This window comes from Berghia stephanieae, chromosome 9, assembly GCF_034508935.2.
Source record: "Berghia stephanieae isolate SIO BIC M18660-M18661 chromosome 9, UCSD_Bste_1.3, whole genome shotgun sequence".
Lineage (NCBI taxonomy): Eukaryota > Metazoa > Mollusca > Gastropoda > Nudibranchia > Aeolidiidae > Berghia > Berghia stephanieae.
In genome coordinates, this window is record NC_088368.1 from 32,919,889 (window position 1) to 32,947,885 (window position 27,997).

General features: G+C 39.1%; 2 protein-coding genes across 2 annotated transcripts; both read right to left on the reverse strand.

Annotated features, from left to right (window-relative positions):
* Window positions 1-4,202: 4,202 nt before the first annotated feature.
* LOC144980071 (uncharacterized) lies at window positions 4,203-6,261 on the reverse strand. The gene has a single exon (XM_078927557.1). The coding sequence runs from the start codon at window positions 6,259-6,261 to the stop codon at window positions 5,869-5,871; it is 393 nt and encodes a 130-aa protein (XP_078783683.1). The 3' UTR covers window positions 4,203-5,868.
* Window positions 4,203-23,614, reverse strand: LOC144980072 (DNA repair protein SWI5 homolog). The gene is made up of 5 exons (XM_078927558.1): window positions 23,410-23,614; window positions 10,854-10,971; window positions 10,439-10,539; window positions 9,047-9,141; window positions 4,203-7,029 (listed from the first exon to the last, which is right to left on the reverse strand). The coding sequence occupies exons 1-5, from the start codon at window positions 23,418-23,420 to the stop codon at window positions 6,965-6,967; spliced, it is 390 nt and encodes a 129-aa protein (XP_078783684.1). The 5' UTR covers window positions 23,421-23,614; the 3' UTR covers window positions 4,203-6,964.
* Window positions 23,615-27,997: the final 4,383 nt, after the last annotated feature.

The window sequence follows — 27,997 nt, forward strand, 5'->3', positions numbered from 1 at the left end:
TGTTGTAGCACAGACAAGCTAGATGTCGTAGAGACGTCGTGCTAAGACTCCTGCGCCTGTCTGACAATATCAGATTGTAAACAGAAAAGCTGCGCTCAGCATCAGCGCTGTTGATCGTGGTGTATATATACCACTTGGCACAAGCAGCCAAAGCTGGCACTTCATCAGAAGGGGACTGCCAAAAATGTGGCACTTCAACTGAAGAGGTGATGGAGTTCTTCACCGCAAGGGACCCCAAGCTGCCGGGTCTACCTCTTGATCTCCTCCTCGGGTACAGTTTTCAGCTTTGTGAGGCTCTCAAGTTGATTCCAAGGTGGAGACAGGAGCAGCTTAACAGGGTAGATCTCAAGAAGACAAATCAAATCATACACTTGGAATCAGGGTTGCCAGATTAATTTCAGGCATTCTGCCAACTGGATTTTAAAAGTCTGCCAAATACCACAAAAATCTGCCAAACCGTACTATTTATAGTACCCACTTTGAAAACTCATCAGTTTTGTTAAACAAAAAATTCTCAAGGCCGATGTCATAATTTATTTTTTTTCATTTCCCAAGTTTGAAAAATCACTAATACATAAAAATTGCCATGGAAAACGTGTTGTAGCCCTAAACATTCATCCCTAGGCCTCGGAAAATGATATCTGCCAAACTGCCAAACCGATTTTTCTCTGCCAGACGACTTCAAATTCTGCCAAAAAAAGGACATTTGGCAGAAAATCTGCCAAATTGGCAACCCTGCTTGGAATTGGAATAGCATCCCTTTAAAGTTAAATGGAAGTCACTGTCACGTATTTGGGAACATCGTCGGACTTTTTTGGTTTCATTTTTCTTCATACAATGGTCATAAATTCACGCTAAAAACCATATTTTGCATAATTATGCGGTAAAAGGTGAATTATGCGGCCGCATTGAGGTAAGTGGCTTATTATACGGCCGCATCGGTCGCGTTTTCCTGGGTGGCCAGCCATTTCAATGAAAGTTGTTTGTAGCGAATCAGCTTCAGTTTCGACCGAAACTATTGACAGTTGGAGGAAAGGTCAGCTGCAAGAAATCCTGAGGAAATACCAGCCCGGTGAAATCTTCAACGCGGACGAAACTGGTCTTTTCTACAAGTGCCTGCCAAACCGCACGCTTGTGAGACAGGGAGAGGTGTGCAGCGGCAACAAGATCCAAAGGAGAGGATCACACTGTTAATCGCTGCCAATATGAATGGGACGGAGAAGTTGCCACTCCTCACAATAGGGAGGTTCGAGAAGCTGCGGTGCTTCAAAAACATCAAAGCTCTTCCAACAGAGTATAAATTCAACAGAGAGGGGTGGATGAAAAGTACGATCTTCGAGCAATGGGTGCGGAAGCTAGATAGTTCGCTCTGCAAGGAAGAAGCGTCGCACTCATTGTAGACAACTGCTCTGCGCACCCACATAATATGACTGATTTGAAGGCCATCCAACTGTTTTTCCTGCCGCCAAACACCACAAGTGTACTACAACCCTGTAACCAGGTGATTATCCAATCGTTTAAAGTGCTCTACAGAAAGAGGGTACTAAAACAACTTATTGCCACCATGGACAAGGATGGGAGCGCCGACAGCTACTTACAAATGAGTGTGTTGGATGCAATGTACACCTCTGCTTCTGCATGGAACGATATTAAGATGGAGACCATTGCAAAATGCTTTCGCCACGATGGATTCAAAATCACCCCAACTACTCTGTCTCCAACGGTTGATTTGGACAATGATCTGTTAGTATCAGACGCCGCGCACGATATTGTACCCATCAACGATCGCACCGACATCGACAACCTTTTTGACAGAGAGACATAATGCCTCTGAATATGACGGCCAACGAATATCTGTCAGTGAATGAGAGCTTTACTCCAATAGAGGAGTTGTCAACTTCTGACACAGCACAATGTGTAACTGGAGAGAGTTCAGAAATAATAGAAGAGGAAGACACAACATAAGAAGTCGCCATCATTCTGTCCAAAGCAGCACTGCAGGCATTTGAAGTGGTTCGCCAGTTTTGCATGCAGCAAGGAAACGGCATGTCAGTGCCAGGGAGCATCAATGTCCTAGACAATTTCATCAATGACGTTGCCACCAGTACAAAGAAACAGTCAACAATTGACTCTTTTTTCAAACCAAAATCCATGATATAAGAACAAGTGTTTTTTTTATATATGATAACCTATATTACCCATGCTATGTATCATGAATTTGCCTAAGATCTCGAGATTTGAATGAGTGGACGAATGTGTTGACTTAAATGTGCAATGTTAGAATTAGATTGTGATTGTTAATATTTTTAAAATTCATGTTAGTTTTTAAATTGTCTGTCTGGAGTGTTGGGTGTGTGTTTGAATTTGTATTTTTTTGCTGGTGGTTGGATGGGAGCATCACCCTTGAATCAAATACCTATGATGTTCGCATGGGTGTACGATCCGATAGTGATGTCGTTTCTTCTTCTCTTTACTAGCCTATCCTGCTTCTTTGGTTTGTGATTGTATTTTTGACAGGGGATATTTTTTTTCTGTAAATCTTCTGCCTGTTTGTTCTTGGTTATTTATAATTTAGCTTATGATATCTTTAGGTTATGATTTTGATTTACATTTGTACTATTTTTGTTAGATTGCTTGTTTCTTTGTTTCAGCGGTCTCTCATATAACCTCAATTGTGTTAGAAGAGACCTAAAGCAACAAACAAAAAAAAAATTGTATTTTGTTAGATGGGATAAATAAAACTGGAACAACCCCCTCCCATAACGTACCAAAACAAAACATACCCCCCCCCCCCCCCCCCCCAAAAAAAAAAAAAAAAAAAAATTTAAAAAAATTAATTCTTAATTGATCAACTACATACTTAATGCCCAACGGTCATGTTCAACGATATCACTATCAGGGGAGATAATACAAAGAATAATTATAACCCAATACCCAGAGTAGGCCCGCATAATTATTTCCCTTGAGTTTATTACAGGATCTCTTATAATGAGAATCCTGCTATAACGGATTTTTCGCACCAGTCCCATACATCTCGTTACAACAGGATTCCACTGTATTTGGTTTTAAACATTTTGCAGCATTAACATTTGCATCATCTCAGCAAGTTAAAGAAAGTAATGGGACTGGAGACTGCACATATAAGTAGACGTAAAAATGCAAGCTCATTTCTGTGTGCATAGTCGGAGCTTGAGGCGACCTAAAGTTATACCCAGACAATAGCACAGGCTCTTGCTAAGAGAGGGATACATAAATGGATACGATCAGTAAGCTGAGACCTCATACTATGTGGAGAGATGAGCTCACTGGCTCAAAGGGGAATAGTTCTGTTTGTTTTTAGGGGTTTGACAGAGCTTGTGATACTACATTGCATAATCTCAGTTACAACTAAATAGACGTGACTGGAGGCCAATGTTCATTACAACCAATGTTTTGTTGAATCAGAGGGGTCACTTTTGATATTAATGTACAAGATGTTTGACCTTGCAAGGATACTCAATGTTGGTAAAATTAAATGGATTATAACATTGCCCCAAACCAACACAGTGTTTGCCTCATGATTGGCTGTCTCAATCACATTTGTTAGATTGACCCCTTCTTGACACGGTTAATTTGATGAGATATATTGGTTGTCTCCCACCTCGCCTCATCCTACCTGACCTTGGCTTGTGTTGTCTCATATCCAAAATTTTTCTCTACTCACTCCCGAGTCCCATTCTTCAAACCTCACCACTCCTCTTCATCGATGATACCTGCACATAACCACCCTTCCATAAGCACAAAGATCAGAAAAAAATCGTCCCATTGCCATGAGACAGCGTCACTCTCTGCAGCTGACATGGAGCGTCATATGACTTCTAGCAATCCACTCGGACATATGCAATGCCCCTATGCCCTGATTGTTACTGTATTACAATATAATGTAAAAGTGGTTTACCACACAATGTTGGTTTAATAAAACTCAATGAATTCGGTAAGCGAAGCAATATTTTAATATTCCAGTACTGTCTCCATTCATCATGCTCTTCACAGTTTGATTACTTCATTGTAGCTGAGGTGCGGGTTAATGAACTTTATTGAATGCAAAGTAGCTTTAAAAAACTGTCGATTTGAAGTTTTCGTTCAATCCGAGGTCACTGTATCTGAGGTGCACTGTATTAATTCATTTCAGCGTCAGTAGAGTAAAAAGAAAGAGACTAGAATAAAATTTGTAAAACATATTTATTGACTCTTTTAGGATATCAAATTAGATTTTAGATGAGTGAGCTCATTTTTTGTTCAATAGGCAATAAAACAGCTGTTCCCCTTTTTTTTTGGAACACCATCCGTTATAGTACATTTCCATTGATACACCATGCTCAATGCACTTCACAATAACGACTTTATTCTCACAGCAGGACATATGGAGACAAATTTCTGTGTTATATAGCAATCTTACGACACCAGCTACCAGTCACTGCGAATAGCCAGGTACTCATTTACATTTACCCCAGTTGAGTTAGGTAACGGCATATGGATAGTGCCTTATCCAAGAATTAAAAACGGATCAGTCACCCATCCAGTCAGTGACCAAGCTCAAGATCACTTCATATTTGAGCATTGACACCACATGAAACAAATTGAAGACAGAAAGGCATGAGCCATATGGTGCAGTAAAGACTCCTTTAAATGACCGCTTGGGATAACTTGAATTATCCCAAAGAATAAACTTTTGAGTCATAGAGTAACTTCACTCCTAGATACATCAACACATGTAAATTCAAACAATCACAAATTCACCCTGTGACTACCAGGACCTGGAATGTGCTAATACAAACAAACTAAAAAAAATCGTACACAGAATAAATTTGAACCAATTCATAACAATTAGCAAAAGAAAATTCTTTCTACAAACTGAAGTCATTATACTTTTTCAGCTCTTATCTATGACTTAGAGAGACTTTTAATATTATTAATATACAGTATTTTTTAGCTAAATATAAGAAAGCCCATACAATTCTAAAATGAATGTGAATATTGCGCAGCTTAAATGCATTTCATCTAAATTATCGAGATATTCTCTTTCTTACTTTGTTTTTTATTTTAAGAGTTTTACAGCGCTTGCAGCACATTAAGGTCATATCTACGCCAGTAAAAAGGAAGAAAATGGGATAGTAAAAAGTTCTAGAATTACAATTAAAGCACCCAAGTATAGGAAAGGACAAGAGGGAATTGGTTCACATAGGGAACAGACGTAGATTCCAAGAGCACACACTATCAAAGTCAAAGTACTTAGTTTGAGATAGTAGTACCTAAAAGTCTCATCCAGAGCAAAGGGCCCCCCCCCCCCCCTCTAAGAGGAATACACTCAACTGTTTAAAACCATATATAATATGTAAACAAAAAAATACAGTGCATAACAGTACAGAGAGATGATTTACAAGACTAAAAAAAAAATCATCTCCCAAAACTCTGACTATACATTTGACTGTTTCCCTCCCAGCTAGGGTATCCGGCCAGGGCCAGGACAAAACTAAGTAATCTCATCCAAAGACAAAGACAGAAAGCATGTTAGAAAACAGATATAGGGGGATAGATGACACAGTAAGTGCCTCCCTGCCCACTATGGGAGGTCAGGAACGCCGCCCAGTATTTCTTACTTTACCCATTAATCAACACCATCATGAGGGTTGAAGCAGCAGCATTGTTTTAATTTTTAAATATTTTTTATACGTCATTGAACCTCAGTGCTTTTGTTTCAGTGTCAGATTTTTAAGTTTTAAAATATTCAACAAAACAATAATGGTATTTGACTAAAATAGGCATCAAAACAAAATCCTACATTACAGTTAGAGGTTGTCAGTGATGCTACATTTTAATTCTTCATCATCATGACAACTTCTTCAGTGACACGGGGCGAGGAGTCAAAGCATACAAATCGCCTCCCCTGATCTCTGTTTTGTACACTGCCAATCTGAGACCTGTCGACGACTCTCCAGTCTCCAAATCAAAGCTGTAGTAATGCAACGGGCAGGTAACTGTGTATGAGTCACCTGCTTCTTCGATGTCCCCTTGCTCCAGAGGTCCCCTTGCATGAGGGCAAGCTGAATTGGTCAGATAAAATCTATTTTTAGCCTTTACATAAAACAAGGCCAGATTACAACTTTCTTTCATGAAAACCTTGCGACACGATTTAGTTTTCAGCTCTTCTACCTTCCCCACTACACTCCATTGGTTCAGCTCACCATGACCCAAATCATTGCTATTTTTGGCTTCTTCCATGACCGGGGTTAGGTACACAGTATAAGATTTATGTGTGTAATGTGATTTGAGAGAGAAATCAAAACTGATACTGATATTTTAAAATTTTTATTTTTGTACCCTCACCAAGAATGAAAATCAAAACTAATTTTTACTTCTTTTTTTTTTATATTTTGAAGGGGTGGGGTGAAGGGGGTATGTCTGATCTGGAGATGAAATCAACTGATATTTTACCTATTTATTTTAGTTCATGATTGGAATTGGATTGGAAAATAAATCAACTTCATTGACTCAATACTTCTAATTATAATTCATACAAAATCATTCTGTTATAAAACGGATACTACGTTCTTTGTCTATAATCATTCATCTATACTTACCTAATATTTTTTACACAGACGAGTAACACTAGACTCCCTGTCTCATTAACAAATACACGCCAGCTAGAATTACAGGAAATCTATAAAATGATGTCAGTGGTGTGATGTGACTAGACTAACAGGACAATTAAAACCCATCAAAAAATATACATGTATGTCAATTTCATGGTTGACTGTGATTAATTCCACAATGTCCTCAGTTTCTTTTTCCACGTATGAAGATGTGTAGACAACCTCTCGCTCTGACGAACTTGGACATGCAACCTCAAATTTAGTCCCAGTAATTTGATTGGTTCACAAAATAATACAATGAATCATTCCCTGGTTTCTACAGAGACCTGTGGCTAGTCAGTGAGTTCCAGGCCATATCGCTGATACAAGTCTTTAGTTTGAACACCTTCAAACGTGGCTGTGGATAAAGTAAGAGGAAATAATTAGATCGGAAAAGAGAGTAGCCAACTGCAGTTTTATTTCAGGGGCAATGTAGGGGTTTTTTTTGGTCTGCTTTCAAGGATCTTAAAATAATCCAGTTAAAATCTTTCCTTGAAGAGTGAGTGGTGTTAGAATGAGTATTTCTCCTGTTTACAAAAGGTATAGATGCTATGCGCTTGGCTAAGAAACTCACAACATTACCATCCAGAAATAAAAGGGACTAACACACATAACTATGTGTAACCTTGAACGTTTATAGTCTGATTAATACAGTTTAGTGGGAATTACTCATAATCATGGATGGCAAAAAAACAATAACAAACACCTGAGTGACGTCAACTTCGTTCTATTTATACCAGTTTTGTTTTCACTTTCAAATGTGTATTGTCTTTGTTTTGATCACAAGCAGTGCTCGAACACCATTTAACAAAACTAAGAATAAAGCAAGAAAATCAATTGTGACCCTTAGCCTCGAAACATTATTTAAGTTGGGTTTTGACGATTTTGAGTTATATATATATTTTATATTATATATATATATATATATATATATATATATATATATATATATATATATATATATATATATATATATATATATATATATATATCGGCCCCAGAGATCAGGAGGAGACTAGCAATGGCAAGATCAAAGCTAGAAAAGATGAATAATATCTGGAAAGGGCAGTGCATTCAAACAAAAATCAAAATCCTCAAAAGTGTTGTTTTCCCAACTGCAACATATGGATGCGAAGCATGGACTATCAGCAAAGCAGAGAGCACAAAGATCACAGCTTTTGAAATGGCATGCTACAGAAAAATACTCAGAATATCATGGACTGAAAAACAAACAAACAAAGAAGTCCTGAGAAGGATCAGAATAAAATCACCAATTCTTCTTCAAACTGTAAAGAAATTGAAACTAAACTATTTTGGCCACACGACTCGCCACGAATCATTAGAAAAGCACATTCTGCAGACAAGGGTAGACGGCAAGAGAGGAAGAGGTAGACCAACAAGAAGCTGGGAACAAGATATATGCGAATGGCTGGGAATGACAGCAACTCAAGCAAGTAGACTGGCGGAAAACCGTAATCTGTTTCGCAAGAAAGTTCGGGAAGCAACGTCCTACGCAGGATCAGCTGACTAGATGATGATATATATCAAATGAAAGCTTGTTCAATTGCGATTAATATGATACAAAAATTATCATGATCGGAGATCGCATTCCAAAGTTATAGATGTTTGAATCAGAGCAGGTAGAAGAAACAAGTTTTGAGAAAATCGCCATTAAAGTCAGACGAGGTTTCCGCCCGACGATAAGGACACCGACAACAAAAACTCCTTCGATACGGACTCTTTTAATTAAGATACAGACACGAAATTTGGCATGAGCTATGAACAGACATAAAACTATTTCCATGCAAAATTTGGAAACGATATATGCTTCACTTGAGAAGTTATAGCGTGTGACGTGTGACGTAACATGTAAGTATACACAAAAATCTCCCCCGTGAATAATTGAACCAAAAGAAGTTGAATGAAGCTACAACTATGCATGAACAACAATCAGTCACAAATTAGTTGAACACCACACAGTGTAGTAAACATGTGTTCTGATTGGTCAGTAACAAAGCAATCTCATTAGGAGGGGGAAAAAAGGCGTTTAGATTTAGGGTATTAATCATCAACATCAACTGCCGATTATTGTTATAACAATGTCGCTAAACAGGGGTTTTACTAAAATGTATGTCGTTATTCTATTACTAAAAACATTATAGGTCAATGTTGCTATCCAGGTGTTGTCATTAATCAGGGGTGTTGTTATCCAGAGGTTGCACTGTATAAAGAGAAGAATTAAAAAATAATCCCAAGATATAAGCCTGCTTTAATCGAGGCAGGCCGATTTTTTGTCTTGCAATTTTCTTTCTACTTTGGTCTGGCAATGTTTCATATCATCGACCAACTATTATAACCGCCATCAATCCACATACCTATCCGACCTAGAACAAGACTGGCAGCGTCTTTCACCTCGTTGTACTCATGGAGTTTGGTAATGTGGTCCTGGAGTTCTTCTTCCTGGAAACCTCTGTGAATACAACAATCAAATTTGTAAATCACATGCAGAATTAAACAAACTCACTCAATGAGGATGATGACAATAAATATAAATCCAGCGTGGTTTCCTCAAACTCCTCGGGACAAGCAAAAAAGTTAGAGAAAACCGTACCTTGCCATAATGACCTGATGGAAAGGGGAAGGGGGCAATGAGGCTCGGCGGTCTGTCCCTCCAGGAAATCGCGGCGCTTGCGATTTTTCGCAATTTTAACAATTGCCGCAATTTTTTGCAATTTTCCATGTTCTGGAGTCACATATAATCATATAATGCTAAACATAGGAAAATACTACTGCCACCGTCACACAAAACTATTAAAGATGCTATTTTAAATATATATATATATATATATATATATATATATATATATATATATATATATATATATATATATATATATATATATATATATTTTTTTTTTTTTTTTTTAATTTTATTATTATTATTATTATTATTATTATGGGTGTTTAATATACTACCATAAACATAGATTCATGTAACTCGGAAATAGAAAGTTTTTATGGTCGATCCCCTCGACCTCGTTATGTAAGAAAGGTTACTACACTCCAGCACTGTTTCCTTGAACTCAATCGAATGTCCCAAATTTTTTCCTTATTGTACTTTGTTATAAATCCATTTCTTCCTTGAACTAATTTTTGCCTTGAACACGGTTTCCTCGAACTAATTTCATCCAGCCAACTTAAATTAGGTACGGAAAACCCAAATTTAGATTATATAATCGTTGTCTTTAAGTTGCATTCAATAGGTAGAACTTTTTTTTCCTGATTAAATTGGTATAAAAATTATTAAAATTGAATTAAAATTTAAAAAGATATGTTATTTCGAAATTTGTAGAAAATCAATGAAAATATTTGCACCTTAAAGGTGAAAATGTGGCCGTTCTATCCATAGAAAATAGAAAAACATAGAAGAAGTGTACGGTCAACAATTGCAGTGTAAAAATCAATGATTTTATTAAAATTGTCCTATTTCCTGGCTGACAATGAAACACAAGCAGTGATTCTACCTGCAGGGATAAATTATGGCCATTCCTCACGTTCTGGACATCTGTTATGACACAACCACATGGTGGCCTCCCCGTCATAAACGTGGGTCGTTTGGAGAAATTAACAGTTGGGGATGAGTGGAGAGAAAACTAAAGTGAAAGATTTCTAATGAAATATATGGCTGTGAACAACAATATTGATGATACAATCTGACTTCTGACTTTTGATCTTGAGATGGATTGGCAAATTGAAAAAACACTCACGCCTGTTCTAAGTCTTCAGTCTGAGATCTGACAGTGGCCAGTTTCTTCTTCAATGCATCTATCTTCTCTTCAGGGTTTTCCACTGGTTTTGCATCTGCCTTCTACTCATCGAGACAAAAGAAAAACCAAAACACAGAAATAAGAAAATTAGAATTGGTGGGATTCCATTTCAGACGATAATAGGTTATGTAAAAAGCAGCACCAGAATATCCAACAGCTCAGTCAATGAGAATCTCATCTCTAGACTATCACCATCTTCTTATATTTAAGTTGAAAGAATAGAATTTTCATATAATCAATTAATACTTTTTTCAAATGTGATGTTTCAATAGATCTGAGTTTAGTGTATTCTGGTTACACTATTTATAAAAAAACAAAAACACATGACAGTCCCTTTCAGTGTACAATGACTCACCCCTGTAGATGCTGGAGACTTGAAGGGTCTGGTAACAGGAGACTTGAAGGGTCTGGTAACGGGAGACTTGAAGTGGGGTGGGTGGTGTAAGGGTTGAAGGCCTGATCTGCTTTTCAAGCTGAAACGAAACACGGGCAATGGATCAGATCTGGGATATTTGAAGAAATTACTTCAAAACATTTCAAAAGCCAACCTTTCTTCTGTGTATTTGTTTAGTCTTTTTTTATATTTCATTTTTTTTTTTTAAACAGCGTTTGAGACACTTACTTTTAGGTCATTTCATCAATGGTGCCATTCAGTCAGTCTTCAGTCTGACAGTTTCGCAGGTTATTTTCAGCTTTGACTTTTATCAATGAGCTGACAAAAAGTAAAAAACGTTGTAGAAGTGGCGATTTGGATCTTATTTTATTTGTGGGGAAAATCATTGACATTGGACTTTGGTAAAATTCTGTTCAATATTAGGACTTTGGTGATGAAAAATGACTTTGATGACAACATGAAAACAAATTATGAATAATTTCAATCTGTTATTTGTGGATTGATTTTGTAATTCTTGGTATCAATTTTATTGTAATGAAGAGATAGGAACTTCAGAGTTATTTTATCTGATACGAAATTATTGCTTTGTATTATTTAGCACAGAGAAAACTGTTTGGTAAATAAAAATATCACCCTCTTTGATCTCACAAAAGTGAGTCAAGCATACCAAAGTCTTCGACCAATGACAAGCTCTCTAATTGGTCGTCCAAAACGTAGACACGACTTGACTTACTGTCATGGTATTACGCTACAGTTATGCAAAAAAAATTTATTGGCCAGTTTTCTTGATATTTATAATTGTTTCTCAAAAGTAAGTTGAACAAAAAATGGCTATATATAAATTCATAAGGGTGGTGATTGTGACTCAACCATGAGGCATGAAATGACAGCTGTTGACACGTGAGCTGTCAGAAAACCAATAGTTGAAGGGTCAAAAAACTCAAGAACTCAGGAGAACAAAAGTTTGAAATATTATGGTGATGAACAGAGCTATTAAATTGCCATGATTGACCAGAGAAAACAAAATGACTGACATGGCCATATAGAAGGGAACTCGGTATCAAGTCTACCAAAAATAATCTGAACACATGAAGAGGGTTAAAAGAAGGGTTTTGTTAATTTATTCATTGGTCGATTATCTGTATCTATTTAGGTATATTCCATCTTAATTAAATTTTAAAATGTTCTGGCAACATACAGTTCACTCTGCTTAATCGCTTACTCCGCTTATACGCGACACACACCCGAAAAATGAAATTTTTGCTATAGAAAATCACTCCGCTTAATCGCACACCTTCTCCTCTTAATCGCTACACCTTGATTCCATCTTGATTGGAGATAAATATATAAAAAATACACAAAAAAGTAATGATTCCATGGATTCGTTACAATGGACAACAATATACGCATCAGCGGTGAACTAATTCTCAGGAGTTACTGGACTCCGCTCAGCCACAGAAAAGACAATGCCTGGATAATGTAGATGAGGATGAGTCATCAGAGTGTGACACATCACCCCTGACAAACATCGAAAAACTTGACATGCTGGAAAAACTACGCCGCTTTATCCAAAAAGAATGCTTGACAGATGATATACCAATATTGGCGAGATTGGAGACAAGGGTTTATAAACAACTTGCACAGAAAAGAAAGCAATCAGCGCTTCATGATTACTATTCTTACAAACAATAATGTCACATTTTGTTGTCGATAAACATGAAAAAGAAAAGAAAAAAAAAGAAGAAAAAAAATTAATTAAAAAAAAAAGAAACAGAAAAAAAAGAAACAAAACAAAAATTCTAATAAGGCCATATCTTGAACATGACAGTCTCAAGTCCGTAGAAAATTCAAAGAGGAAGGTCCTACACAAATGGCACATGAAAGCTGATGCTTAGATGATTTTTTTAAAAAGCTTCTCCGCTTAATCAACACACTAACCCAAACTCCTGAGGGTGTGCGATTAAGCGGAGTCGACTGTAATATCAAATTAATAAATTTAATATTACAAAGAAACAAAATAAATAAAAAAAGAAAGAAAAAGAAAAAAGAAAAGATCAGGAAAAAAATTGCTCACATTTTCATATTTACAATTCTAACAAACAAATGGCTGTGGTCTCTGGGTAAACAAAGCTTACAATTTACAGGGACCTCGCCGACTGGTGGTTGACAATCTGACAAGGAATGTGTCGTGAACGGATTTCCCAATCTCGTTCACGATGTAAAAAATAAGGAAAAAGTTTAGAAAAAGTCTCCACCGAAGTGGGCGTTCTCCATATATGTAAAGGACATATATGGGCGGTTAAAAACTGCTCTAGAGCACTTCGGGAATCGTCCCGGTCTAGCCTGATTTTTATAACATACCAAAAGTATGGCGGATCGGATCTTAGTAGCAGATACAACGATGGGCGAAGATAGTTGATATGTCTATTTCAAATAAGGCTGTAGATAGTCGAGAGAAAGAATGAAAGGTGTCGCGAGCTTTTAAAGGGTAGAAATGATGACGTCACGTTTACGCGGGAGACAGTGAACGAACAGAACATGAAGATTACTCACAACAGCTCGATCGAGACACTGACAGTCATGACATGACAAACACTCACAACAACAACAACAACCTATCACAATAATCTTCCCCACATTCCTCCCCCTTCTAATTCATGCATCACTTCAATAGTTATAGTCATAAGGGGAAAAAGGAAAATTCTTACCTTGTGAGAATCCGAAGATTATGTTGAATAAAATCAATAAAAATTTGTAGTTTGGAATATTTACACTAAACACACGAAAAAAAAAAAAAAATCCTCAGGGGCAAACTCTTCCTCCTGGACGGTCATATATACAAAGGGGGAAGGGATCCACATCTGGGTATGGCTGTACAATATATATACACGAAGGGAGAGGTATCCTTAGGAGCCTGCAAAATAGTAAAGGGATTATTCCTGTGCTGTGCAGCTTAATATTTAGGCTAGTATTTAATGACAGAGTGCCATGCTGCATTTCCCTTATCTATTTGTATCTTGAATGCTTGCTCAAAATTTCTGAAATTGGAATCAAGGATGTCTGTTAAGCTTAAACCTTTTAAATCTGCGATGGCCTTAGCAGATTCCCCTAAGTAGTGTGGGTGATTTCGCTTTACCAGGGGATTGAAAGGTAAATATGGGGAGTCTGTTTCAAGCAGGAGTCTGTTAATTGGGGTTTTCCTCACTGCTTCTAGCTGCTCTCTTTTAAATGTTTTTATTAAGCCTGAATAACTGAAAAAGGTATTTGGAAACCTACCGAGCCACTTGTCCAGAACTACACCATTACCTGAGAAGGAGTGCAATTGGAGGAATTGTTCTTTACTTAACCTCTTAGATAGAAAATCTAGACAATGCATATATGCTCGGGTTCCAAGATTATCAGAACTTTCCCCTCTGACATGTAAGATTATTGGTTTTAGGGGATTTGCACCTGTTATGAGTGTTCCCACTACATGTTCCTGATCTTCTTGGGTCCCCCTCTTCGTCCAATCAAAGCCAATTTCTCCCAACCCCTGGATAATGTCATTTTGACTCAACTGTCTGACTTCCTTCATAGCATAAGACAGTGCTTTACGGTTCATAGTGGCGTGGGAAGGGTGGATACCTATGGCAATGCCAAAGTTAAGAAATTTGCCTTTCAGCGCTCTTAGCTCGCTTTCGGGGGGAAAGTTTATGGGGTCACAGTAGACTATCATCCCACCCAGGATAGGTAAATCAACTGAGGGGGCGGGGTTGACATGGAACTTTAGTAACTGCTCTAACATGTCAATTTGACCCTTTTTCCCTTTGTGCCATCGATCCAAATGGAAATGGGCATCAATAAGTCCCACACACTTACCTTCTTGCTCAGACAAGTCCATGAGCAGATCTAAGTCTGCTGACTTGTCAGGCTGAAAGCTCCTAAACTCTCCCTTCAGACGGGCCAGTTCTGCCTGGGTTTCCTTCAGGTCATTCCGAATGTGGGCTAGGCTCTCCTTGAGTGCTGCATTCTCCTCTTTGAGCAGCCGGAATTGCTTTTGCCTAGCCCCATTCCTCCTGGCCGACTTGCCATTCCCACTGCTGTCTGAGTGGCTCTCCCTCTTCGCCATTGATTCAGAGGGATGATCCCTTGTATCATCTGGCGTTCGAGGTCGAGGGGCCTGTCGTCTAGCCTGTGGTTCCGAGGGGTGACCCCTGGTATCATCAGGCTCGTTGTGTGAGGCAGGCTTTGGGCCTCTTCGGTGGTCCCTAGAACCCTCTGGCCTGGTATGGGTTTGGTAGGGCCTGTACCGGTTTCTTCTGGCAGGGGAGCTGTATTTTGTTGGGGAGTTGTACCTGGGGGAGGTGTACCCTCTACCCCTTCCTCTCCTCCGTTCTGCTGGGGATCCATGCCTTCTACCCCGGACTGATTGGGAGGCGTGGCCTCTACCCCGGGCCGATGGGGAGGTATGGCCTCTACCCTTTCCTCTCCCTCTGCCTTGCCTGCCATTGTGTCTGTCCCCTCCTTTCTGGGCGTCTTGGGCGTCCCGAAAGGCCTGAAATTCCGCCATCAGCTGGATGACTTTGAACTCAGTCTGGCGGTTCATGGTGCTGTGCATAAAAAGAAGATTGATTAGTTAATTTACTTCATTCACATTGAGCATTGGGGACAATGATATTGACCTATTTGAGCCATTTGTCGGTTCGTTAAATTTATACATCGCCCGTGATACCATTCAAAACAGTTATCACATTGGATCATGGTATCACCATCATCGGGTTGATTGCAAAGGCAATAGGTCAGAGCATTACCCGTTATCATGGACTGTTGTTCTTTGTTTATCCATTTCGGTAATGAGGAGTCAGTGCACAGCTTTAGGTTGTCATGGTTGACTACTTTCAGTTCATTATTTTTTAGCTTAATTCGATAAACAAAGGGGAAAAAACCGTCATGATGATAGCGGGGCCAATCCAAACTGGCTTCAATTTCTTTGACACTGTTTTTCCACCTTTCCTATTCAAGAGGTACACAGCATCGCCTCTTTTGAAGGTGTGAACGTGGCTATTCAGGTCATAGTCACGTTTCATCCTTTTAAGCTCTGTCCTTAGGTTTTTCTAGCAGTCTCATGAGCCAGCTCTAGGCTCTCTTGTAATTTTATGACATGCTCCTCAGTGAGTTCATGTTCTCTTGCGGGTCCAGGTGTCACCAGATCACTTGGAGTTGTCAGCTCCCTTCCTAGCATCAATCTGTTTGGTGTGTAGCCTGTGTGTCGATTGACTGAACTGCGGATAGCAGAAGCAATTAGTGGCACATATTCATCCCAGGTGTTGGGTTTCGAGTGGCTAAAGCTTCTAACTGCTGCCATCAACGTCTTGTTCATCCTTTCTACCTGGCCATTTGCTGAGGGTCTATAGGCGGTAGTTCGCATCTTTTTAATGTGGAGAAGCCGACACATTTCTTTAAAAAGGCTACTCTCGAAATTTCTTCCTTGATCTGATACTATTTCTAGGGGGTACCCAAATCTAGAGAAGAACTCATTCACGGCTGCTCTTGCAGTGATTTCGGCTCCTTGTGATGGTAAGGGTATGCACTCAATCCACTTCGTGAATTGGTCGATGATCACCATGATGAACTCATTACCATTGCGTGTCTTCGTCAAGGGCCCAAGAAAATCAATATGTACCTTTTCAATAGGTATACCTGCATGATTCTGTACCAAGGGGTGCCGATGTTTTTTATTTCTATGTTTACTTTGGTTACATAATGAGCAGCCTTGAACATATTGTTGGACATCCCTTGAGATTTTATGCCAAAATTAGGATCCCTTAATCCTCAATTTCATTCGTTGCAATCCTTGGTGTCCTGCACTGGGAATGTTATGGCATAGATTTAAGACCTCTTGCTTAAACTTTGGGGGCACCACTAGTAAGTCTCTTTCATCCGTACCTCTTTTATATATGATGTCGTCTTGCAGGTAGAAAAGGTTACGGTTTAGCCAGTAAAATTTTTGTGCCGCATTTGCCAGTTTGAGATCTGCTTGGCGTGGTATGGTCTTGTCTTTGAACCAGTTGACCAAAAACACTAGGCTGGGGTCCTCAGCTTGTGCTTCTCTCCACTCTTGCTTAGTATTTGTGAATATTTCTTCTGAATTGATCTGGTTGTGAGGACAAGCACTTGAGAGATCTCGGACAACAATGCGAATTCCAGATGACAATCTCTCTTCACACCTGAGTGCTCTTTTGATTTCAGGGTTGATGATAGGTAACTGGACAACATCATCAATGTCATCTGAGAATTTTGACCACATCCCGTGTACGCGGGTACAGTAATTGCATCCACTGCAGGGTAAATCCTTCAGGTTTATCATGTCTGCATAATGTGGGCAAGGTGTGTCGGTTTTAGGTGGTCTGGAGAGTGCATCTGCGTTTTTTAACTTGGTCCCAGGCCTGTATTCAATTTTCATGGAAAAGATGCTCAGCGCTTCTAACCATCTAGCGAGTTGACCCTCTGGTCTCTTGAAATTCATCAGCCAGGTTAGACTCCTATGGTCCGTGCGCAATATGAATTCTTTCCCCAATAAATAGTGACGGAACTGATTGGTAAATCTAACAACTGCCAACAATTCCTTCCGTGTGGTGCAGTAGTTCCATTGTTGGGATGTTAAAGTAAAACTTCCATATGCTATGACTCTCTCTACTCCCTCTTGTATTTGGAGGAGCTCTGAACCTATAGCGAAATCAGAAGCATCAGTGTCCAGTATAAATTGGCCTTGGGACATGGGAATCGATAGAACAGGCGGGGTACATAGGATCGACTTCGATTGATCGAAAGCTTGCTGCTGTTCGGACTCCCAACAGAATTTCTTTTTCTTCAACAGCCTGGTAAGTGGTTCCATGATTTTTGCCATATCTTTTATGAATGCCCTGTGAAAGTTTACTAACCCCACGTATCTTTCGATATCTTTAACTGACTTTGGTGGGGGCCAGTTCTCAATCACTCCAATGGAAGCATTTGTTAGTTCCAGGCCATTTCTTCCTACCTTCCTTCCCAGGAATTCAACTTCTCGTTGAAACAGATCAAACTTCTTTGGCTTTAATCTAAGTCCAAATTGTCGGAAGCGTTGAAAAACTTGTTTTAAGTTTGATAAATGATCATCAAAAGATTTTCCAAGGACCAGGGTGTCATCAAGGAAGGCTAGTACTCTTTTCCAGTTTAACCCTCTTAGCACTAGGTTGATTACTCTGGAATATGTACTTGGGCTGTTGGACAGTCCAAATGGAAGTTTGTTAAACTCAAAAAGTCCTTGGCGTGTACGGAATGCTGTTTTGTGTTTGGAGTCCTCATGGACTGGGATCTGCCAATAAGCCGAATTGGAATCCAGCTTTGAATACCATATGTTACCTTCCAATGCGTCGATGCATTCAGACATGAAAGGTAGGGGGAAAACATCTTTCTTGGTAACATTATTAAGTGCCCTGTAGTCGATGCACCAGCGAACAGATCCATCTTTTTTCCGTACCAGTACAGGCGCCGCAGCCCAGCTTGAAGCCGAGGGTTGTATTACCCCTGCTTTAAGCATCTTGTCTAACATTTCATCTTCTTCTTTGGTAAAGTGAACGGGGTGCGTCGCAAGCCTAGTTTAATTGGCTTTGCATCTCCTGTATCAATGTGGTGTTGCATTGCTTGGAAGTCACCAAGGTCAAATTCACTGGCTGCAAATATGTCTTGATATTCCCACAGCAATTGTTCAACTTTACCTAGTCTCTCATCTCCCAGAGTGGACGTAACTCTCTGCCAGAGATCTATAAGTTTGTCTGGTAGTTGGATCGGCTGGCAGGAAGTGCTTGATATGGAGCATTCCCCCTCCGCTTCTGTCATGGGGTTGCTGAGTTCATCCACTTCTGTTAAATTCAGCCAGTCATCTTCGTCACCCTCAAATATATCTCTTGCTTCCAGGGGAAGCAACTGTCCTATTTCCGTCCCTTTTTTGAGGAAGCATTCATCACCTGTGTTGATCAAGCACACTGTAACAACTGGTTTGGTTACGTGCAGGGTATGGCCCACAGAAATTGGCAGATTTCTATATGGTTCCAGGTACATAAATGGTGAATTGGGCAGATAGTCTAACTCAACATTAGTGATTACTTCTGACTGGGCTGGTATGATCAATTTGTGGGGAATGGCAATCTTTATAGCTATTCGGTTTCCAGCATCCACTGGTAAACCTGTTTGTGCCATGTCACACTTGGGACTTACATTTTCAGTTGAATTTGTTGCAAGAGGAATAATTTGATTTTGACAAAATAATTGTTGTTTTTCCACATCAATCTTTGCCCTTAATTTCCTCAGCAGGTCTATTCCTAATAGCATTGGGTCAAAATGGGAGCAACATAGATATGAGTTAGCAGATGAATCTCTCCCAATCGCAAGTGTAGTGGTCCCACTAATTTTGCAGAGAAGCTTTGATCTTTACCTGCTGCAAACATCTTCATGGACTTCGTACAAGTGGGGGTGGGTAGGATTTTATTATGGGTGTTTTCAGAGATGAAGGTAACATCTGCTGCAGTATCCACCACTGCTTGTACAGGGACGTTTTCAATTGTACATTGTACTTTAAGGGCAGATTCTGACTGTAACCTTGCAATACAGATACATTCCTCATCAAAATAAGGTTTCACAATCTGTTCTGGATCTTGGCTAGACCGATATACATTGTGGCTTCCGTTGTTGGTCTGCTGGGCAAGGTTTTCCTTAGTTTCTTCATGTTTCATAAAATTCGTACAGTCAGAAGAATAGGGGCACAAATTGCTCATAGTCTTATATCTGTGTTGTGCCTCAAAAACTGGGTCCTCTTTAATTGCCCTTGCTTGAACTGGGATCAATTCCGGGCTCAAACTGATCCCTGCCCGTTTGGCGCCTTGTCTTCCATTGGGCGACCTTTCATGGAGCAGTCTCTAGCATAGTGGTCTTGACCTCCACATGAAAAACAGGCACTTGATGATGGGGAATTGGAGCGGGATCTTGGCTGAGTACGTCGAGCGCCTCTTTGCATAACTTCCAAGACTTGACTTTGGAGTGTAATGAAAGTGTCTAATTTACTTTGGGTTTGTTCATGCATTGATAACATCTTTTTGAACATTGCCTCAACACTCATCTCAGTCTTCTGCTGTACACCAGCTGTCTTAATGCTCGTGTTGCGAGTCACTGCTCTAATTTGGCTATAGTCTTCCAATTCCTCAGATTCTGACCCAGATTCTTCATCGTACACATTCACCGCTTGGATAGAGGGCTCTCTGAACCGCACGGTGTTGCTGGTACTTGGTCTATCCTTTCGTGCACGCCAACCAACTTGCTGAGAATTTTTAAAAAGCTTATATGTTCTCAGGGCTTGGTCCATCGTGGTGCACTCCTGACATGCAATATATTGGGCTGCCTTCACGTCATATAGTCCTGTTATAAAATGGGCTACCACTTGGGACTCTAAATTGCGGGGGGACTGTCCAGGAAATGCCTGCAGTGCCAACTCCCATAGCTTGTCAACATAGTCTAAGACATCTTTTTCAGCCTGCGTAGTGCTGTTGAATTGTATCAGAGTTGCATGTTGTAGCTGCTGATCACCAAATCGATTTCTCAGGGTGTCATATGCATCTCGTATGTCTGTAAAGACTATCGACTGATGGATCCGTGAGAGATAATCCGCTGCTTTTCCTTCCAGGGCTAGGCCCAGGAAAAATAGTTGGTCACGGAGATGTTGAATATTATGATAATTCAGAAAGTTCTGAAAATTATATTCAAACGTATCCCATCTTTTTGTCCCATTGAAAGAGATAGATTTAGGCAGCTGTACCTTGGACGGGGTGGCATAAGTGGGCCTCCACTGCTCATATCTCCATAATGATCCGTGGAATTGCGATCCGCAGGTGGGGCCTCGTAGGAATGCATGTAACTAGTCTCATCCCTCCATCCTCGTCTTTCCCTGTGCATGCTTGCCTCAATTAGAGCATCCTCCTGTTCTAAGGTTCTTCTCATAGATGGTTTTCTTCGTGGTAGCCGGCGGGTTTGCCTTACTTTGTCTCTTGCATATCCACAATCCTCTCTTTGCGGGCCCATTGATGTGAGACCCTTGTTTGAGAAATCTTGAGAGGGTGGGTCCAATGTGTGAGTTATAGATTCAGGACATTCAGAGTAAGGCATCTTGTCCATGTAATTTTGACAAAATTTAGCTTCATGAACGAAAGGAACCCGCTCGCGGTCGGATGCCAAAAAGGATGTTGGGTAATGGTCTTCGGTAGGCTGATCGTGCCACGCATTACGAATGGTGCGTTTCGCATTGTTACAAAATGTCGGGTTCGCAACACTACTAGCACCTTCTTGAGGATTGCTAGTAGCGTCATGTTCAGGATACGAACCTGCAGCTTTAGTTGGGGTCTGCTGCGCAGACAGTTCCCTTCGTCTGTCTCCAGCACCAGACGCATTATCATTCGAATCCATTTTATTTGGGGAACTGTCGCGAGAGGTACCAGGGGCATGTTCACCTGGTTTCTCAAAAATGCACGATTCGGAAACCGAAAAATCAAAAAGTTCTAACATGTCACCATTACTGATCTTATCTATCACATCCTCCTTAGTGAGTAAACCGTTACGTGCTCGAATGTCAAGCAGGGTTCTAGCCAAAGGCTTGCTTATACGAGATGACCTTAAAAGGTCCTTAGCAGTAATGACATTAATCATTATCTTTGCATCCATTTTGGATTAAACTGAAATATGATAATTATTTATTTCAGTTAAAATGACAGACCAGTTGATGCAAATCAATTAAAGCAATGATAAAGTCTGTAAACTTGGAATACTCTCAGATCCCTTCTCACTTGTATGCAACACCTACACCACAGTTGACAGATTTCACTATTTTCACTGTTTAATCACTGGGTTAGGGTTAGAGGTGGTTCTTATCCTATTTAGACACTGACCAGGTGTCTAAGGCAAGTGGATATGTTTACAGAGTCTGGATGTAAAGAGTTCAGAGAAACATCCAATATATAGGGGGTTTAGGAGCGTGTAAAGCTGGAAAATAGTTTCTGTGTTTGGTGAGTAGGAACACTTTTACATGGCTGCCTAAGCTTTGACTTCGATCATCTAAATAAAGGCAGATGACAACAATCTTGGCGCCAATTATTTGTATATTATTCACAGAAATAGTATTGTTGATGTCAAATATTGGAAAGTATTTAAATAGACATGCAAATAATTTAGCTCACATGCAGGTTGAATTCCAATCTTAGTTGAGACATCAGTATGAGTATGGGAGTGAAAACCATGACCCCAATAATGGTTCACCAGGCTAATTCTTTGAAGTGAATTGATTAAGCCCTCATGCACTTTCAAGTAAAATTATTGAATTGTACTCACCAATTTTGCTCCATTTTGTTGAATAGAAATCACAATTGCACAATATTATTGGCAAAAATAAACGAAAGTTGAGCTCGAAGTCTCGATGAAAAAATTGAGCTGAGCTGAGATCGTAATTTCGCCAGTTCAAAAATAATTGCCGACCCCTATAAACGGCTTTCCTCTCTGGTTTTAAGCAATGAAAAAACACAACTAAACCAGGGGAACTCAATTCAAGGCGCTATACTTACAACACAATCAGATGAAACAAGTTTTTAGATTCATAATTCTGATTTGTTTACAAGAACTCTTTACCTTGAAGAAGTCAATTCCCGTGCACTGAGTGCTACCATACACTTTAAAAATGGCAGGGTTCGGAAATTAGTCGCAGCGCCAATTGTCGTGAACGGATTTCCCAATCTCGTTCACGATGTAAAAAATAAGGAGAAAGTTTAGAAAAAGTCTCCACCGAAGTGGGCGTTCTCCATATATGTAAAGGACATATATGGGCGGTTAAAAACTGCTCTAGAGCACTTCGGGAATCGTCCCGGTCTAGCCTGATTTTTATAACATACCAAAAGTATGGCGGATCGGATCTTAGTAGCAGATACAACGATGGGCGAAGATAGTTGATATGTCTATTTCAAATAAGGCTGTAGATAGTCGAGAGAAAGAATGAAAGGTGTCGCGAGCTTTTAAAGGGTAGAAATGATGACGTCACGTTTACGCGGGAGACAGTGAACGAACAGAACATGAAGATTACTCACAACAGCTCGATCGAGACACTGACAGTCATGACATGACAAACACTCACAACAACAACAACAACAACAACCTATCACAATAATCTTCCCCACAAATGACTGAATACTGACTGAAACTGAAACTGAATGAATGACCAAAACTTGGACTTGAGTTTGAGTTTGACACATTTCGCTTCTTTTTTTAATATTGAAGAGAAGATTACTCTTTCTTGAATTGAAATTTTAAGTGATTTTACACGGACTTGACCGTGCGGTTGCGATAGCCTAATGTGAAAAACCTGTTTTTAGAATTTTGACAGCAGACGACTGACTGAGTCTGCGCACGCAGAAAACGATTCTCACAGTTTGATGATGAGTTTGAGAAAAGAAAGACAAATATTTCTTACTTTCTATTCATTCGTATGCGATGCTATGAATTTTAAAACGTTAGTTTTCTTCAGGTATCTTGCAAAAGTATCCTATCACAGTGGGTTTTGCGATTTAGACCTCAAGATATGTGTCAAAAATAAGCCTTCTGACTTTTGACTGCTTGCTTGCCGCTTGCTGACTGCAGACTGCTGGCAGCAAACACCCTAACAACATTCATAATTTGTGTTGACATAGAAGTTCACTTCCGGGTCACGCGTCATCTTCGTATATCATTTATTTATTTATTTATTTATTTATTTGTTTATTTATTTATTTATTTATTTATTCATCTTCGTGAAATATCGGCTTAATATACTGTCAACAAGTTGGGATGTATACACGACAAGTGCGCATATAAGTTTAAGTGCACATCGATGATAACTCAATAATAATGCATAATATTATCAATTAAACCCAAATTACATATATTTTTGTAAATAAATCGAATATTATTTCTGCTTGTGTAGAAAATTAGCAGATGTGTCCTACTAGTTTTGAAACTTCCGAGTTTGAAGTAAAGAAGGCAATGGGGGGGGGTATCTAGCTTTATAAACTTGTTCATGGTATAGATATTATTGCTTTCAAAGATGTTTTCACATATTCAAATTTTATCTGCTTGAGGAATTGAACCCCCTACTTGGTCCATTTCAATTCGCATATCAAAACTAGTCACCTAGATAAAAATCCATCCAACAAAGTATGCCTGTCTTCACTTCGTTAATTTATCCTCAGCTTTCAACTCAATGGAATCAACACTTTTTAAAGCAAAATTAAGGGAGATGATTGTCAGGAATTCTTTGATTAACTGGTTTCAACAATTTCTTTTCAACGGGCCACAGCGTGTCAAGTTAGAATGAATATTATTCAAAAACAAAATTTATCAGCAATAGCTCTCCCCAGGGCTGTGTGAGCTCCCCAATATTGTACAATATATATACATCTATTGTAAGTCGAACCATCAAAATTGTTCTATTGCCTACGACACCAATGAATTATTTTAACACGCTGGTGTCAAGACAACAGACTTGATTTGAATATAAACAAATGGAAACCGGCAATATTTGATTTTTCGAAGAACGTGCTCAAAGCATAAAGACGCTGCACGGCTGCATTCGCATCGCTCCTGTTCTTTTTCAATTCCAACTTGTTGGTTTTTAAAAAATTGAATTAGTGATGAAGTAAGTAAGTTGTAAGTTGTCAGCGTGACAAGTATGAGTGACGCTTGTTGAGAATTGTGTGATTCCATCACAGAATTTAAAATACCTCGATGAGTATAGCTGCTCTCTCCATCCATGTTGTTAATTGTTTCCATTGGTCACGGTCCTGGGCCAGAGTTTCTAGGCTGTCAAGATTTTGTTGTGACTTTAGTACGGAGGGCACTGCAGTTTTTCTTAGTTCTTCATGGATTAATTAGGCCTCATCTGAATCTAGAAATTTCTGATATGTAGAGAGATCCTGGTTCAGGGTAGTTACTATTGATGTTGGTGGTCTCCCTACATATTTGATGCCATGAAGGAAATATTATGTCATGGCAGTTTGGTTTGGGATGTTATATTCTCGACGTAAGATGTTTTCAAATCGCCTTAATTGCTGTTCTTTTATTATTGTAGTCAGGCGTTGGACCCTGGTTCTTTCATAGAAATCAATATTTGTAATTGTCTCTGGCCCAAAGATTCCGATTACGCGACGCAATTGTTTGCCGTGGTATGAATCGAGATTTTCTAAGTTCTTTTTTGTGAGGCCCCTGGTTCCACAATTATATGTCAATATCGGAATAATCAGGGCCTCGTAAATCTGTATTCGTTTATTCTCACTGATTATGTTTTTTCTATTCCATAAATTTAGGAGTTGGTTGAATGCATCGGTGACCAGCTGCTTTCATTTTCTCTGATGTCTTCATTTTCATTGATCAGATTGCCTATTTTACGTACACTTTTCCATTCATTTAAGTATCTGTTGATTTTTGTATATTATTCTGTTTTGGATTGATTCTAATTGATATTATTTGTGTGTATATTTTCGCTTGATGCTCTGATTCAAAGATTAGGTCTGCGTCATCTGCGTATATCAATCCACGTGTGATCTTCTTTGTAAATGATTAAATATGTTATATAATCATTTGTCTTGTGCTCGCAGTCACTGTGGTATGATTTACTCTGGATTTTCGTTAAAATTTAAGATTTTGAGAAAATATTAAAATTTATTTGGAATACTAAATTAAAACTCTGTCAAAGGTACTCACAGTGTGATGTGTTCACACTCGAAGGACTAGTATATTTCCCTAAACAATATAGACTGAAATAGAAGAGGAGTTGTCAGATTGCCTCAGGAAATTGAAATTGAACTCATTTAGCCAAACACAATCTCGAGAGCGAGAGCTGAAGTGGAGCCTCTGGAGAGTCTCATTAAAAGGAAAAGATGGCAATGGTTGGGCATGTCTGTCGCAGGCCTGATGATACACTGATAATTGTTAAGGAGAATGGGAAAAGGGTCGCTTCCCAAGACAGCCTTGTACTGGACAGCAGATGGGAAGAGAAAGCCCCAAGGGGCTTCCCCGCTTTCTCTTCCCATCTGCTGTCCAGTACAAGGCTGTCTTGGGAAGCGACCCTTTTTCCATTCTGGCCACATAAACCAGCCAACGTCATCTTCTTCTTTTTATTTGGCTTTCAATGCTAGTGCAGTCAGCTTTCTTTAATAGATCCACTGTTTTTATTTTTGTAGGCCACAATAAATTAAAAATTCTTTTTAAACACTTGTTCTGAAATGCTTCTATTTTCTGTATTAAGGAGGATGTCATTTTCCAGCTTTCACTTCCATAAAGCAGTACACTTCAAACATTGATCTTGTATATTTTCAGCTTTGTCTTTCTCATTATTTGCTTTGATTTCCAAAAGTTTTTCAGCATGCCGAAAGCCTGGTTTGCCTTTTGAATTCTGTTCTTGATATCGTGTTCTGAATTTCCGTCGTCTGTTATTTTGGATCCGAGGTAGGAGAACTCTGTTACCTCTTCAATTATATGTTCATCCATCCTAATTTCACTGTCATGTTTTGGATTCACCCTAATGTACACAGTCTTATCGAAATTTATTTTCAGTCCACTTTTTGAGGCGTTCTTGTGTAGTACGTTTAGTTTCTCTGAGGCGTATCTGTGTGTACTGGAAACTAACGCGATATCATCTGCGTAGTCTATATCTTCCAGAAAGGATGTCAGTGTCCAGCGAATGCCTCTCTTCTTACCATCAATTGTATTTTTCATGAGCCAGTCTAGAGCCAAGATAAACAGAAGCGGGGAGAGTATGCAGCCTTGTTTTACACCAGTTGTTACATTAAAGCTGTCTGTTAAATTGTTACCACAAATCACTTGGCATTGGTAGTTGCTGTACATTGCTTTTAATAAGTTGACTATCTTCATCGGTATACCATAATGGCGGAGTATTTTCCACAGGGACTCTCTGTGTAAGCTGTCAAAGGCTTTAACTCACACCAAATAAATAATAGAATTCATCATAAAGACCTGCTATAGATTGATCGGAATTGACGCTACTTAGCTTTTTGTTATTGTTTTTGGTCAGCTATCTTTATGAGTAGTTCTTACTAAATTCTATCGTCAGACTATAAAGGTTTAAGTTTACACATAGATAGTTATTGGTGTTCGTTCTTTATATCCGGCAGGTGAAATAGTGTGAGTGTTTTGGCAAAACGCACAGCATCAATACTTGTGTGGTAAATGCAGTAATGACTTGGAATAACAACTCTGCTTGTTGTGACGATTGCAATATTTGGTTTCATGCGAAATGCATAATAAATGACAAAGACAGGAGTCCACTGCGACCAATATAATATTATAACAACATTATGGAAATGCAACAACTGTACACACACTCAAAAGACCAATAAACTTACCACTCGTTCAGTCTAGTTACACCATGCTCATTCAACATTACAGTATCAACAGTTTTATTGTTTTATAAGAAATAAATGTTTTATACTATTATGACAATCTAATATAAATATATATTGTGTTTACTTGAAAAAGGCCAAAGGCCGAAACGTCGTTTGTTTTGTGTTGTTCATTCATGATTCAGATTTACTCCCTTTATCTTTATCTCCATTTTATTGACTCATTTAGGCACCTCTAGTTATTAGTATTAGCCCCCCCCCCCCCCCCCCCCCCCCAACCCCGTCCTTCCACGATAGAAAGTATGAACACATTGGGGAAGTCACTAGTTAATCACTTCATCATCATCATCATCATCATCATCATCATCATCATCATCATCATCATCATCATCATCATCATCATCATCATCATCATCATCATCATTGTCCCCATTGTTGTCATGATTATCATCACCACCGTCATAATCTTCATGATTATTTGTTTAGTTATTTTCTATTTTATGTTTTCTTCTCTGCTGTGAATTAATGTTTGTTTCTACTCGATCGATCAGTTTTTCAAGAATCATTTGTGTAAATGTGTGGTTGTGTGTGCATGTGTATGTATCCTACGTGAGTGTTTGGCGTGTGCGTGTATGTGACCACTATCATATCATATTGGCATCAATG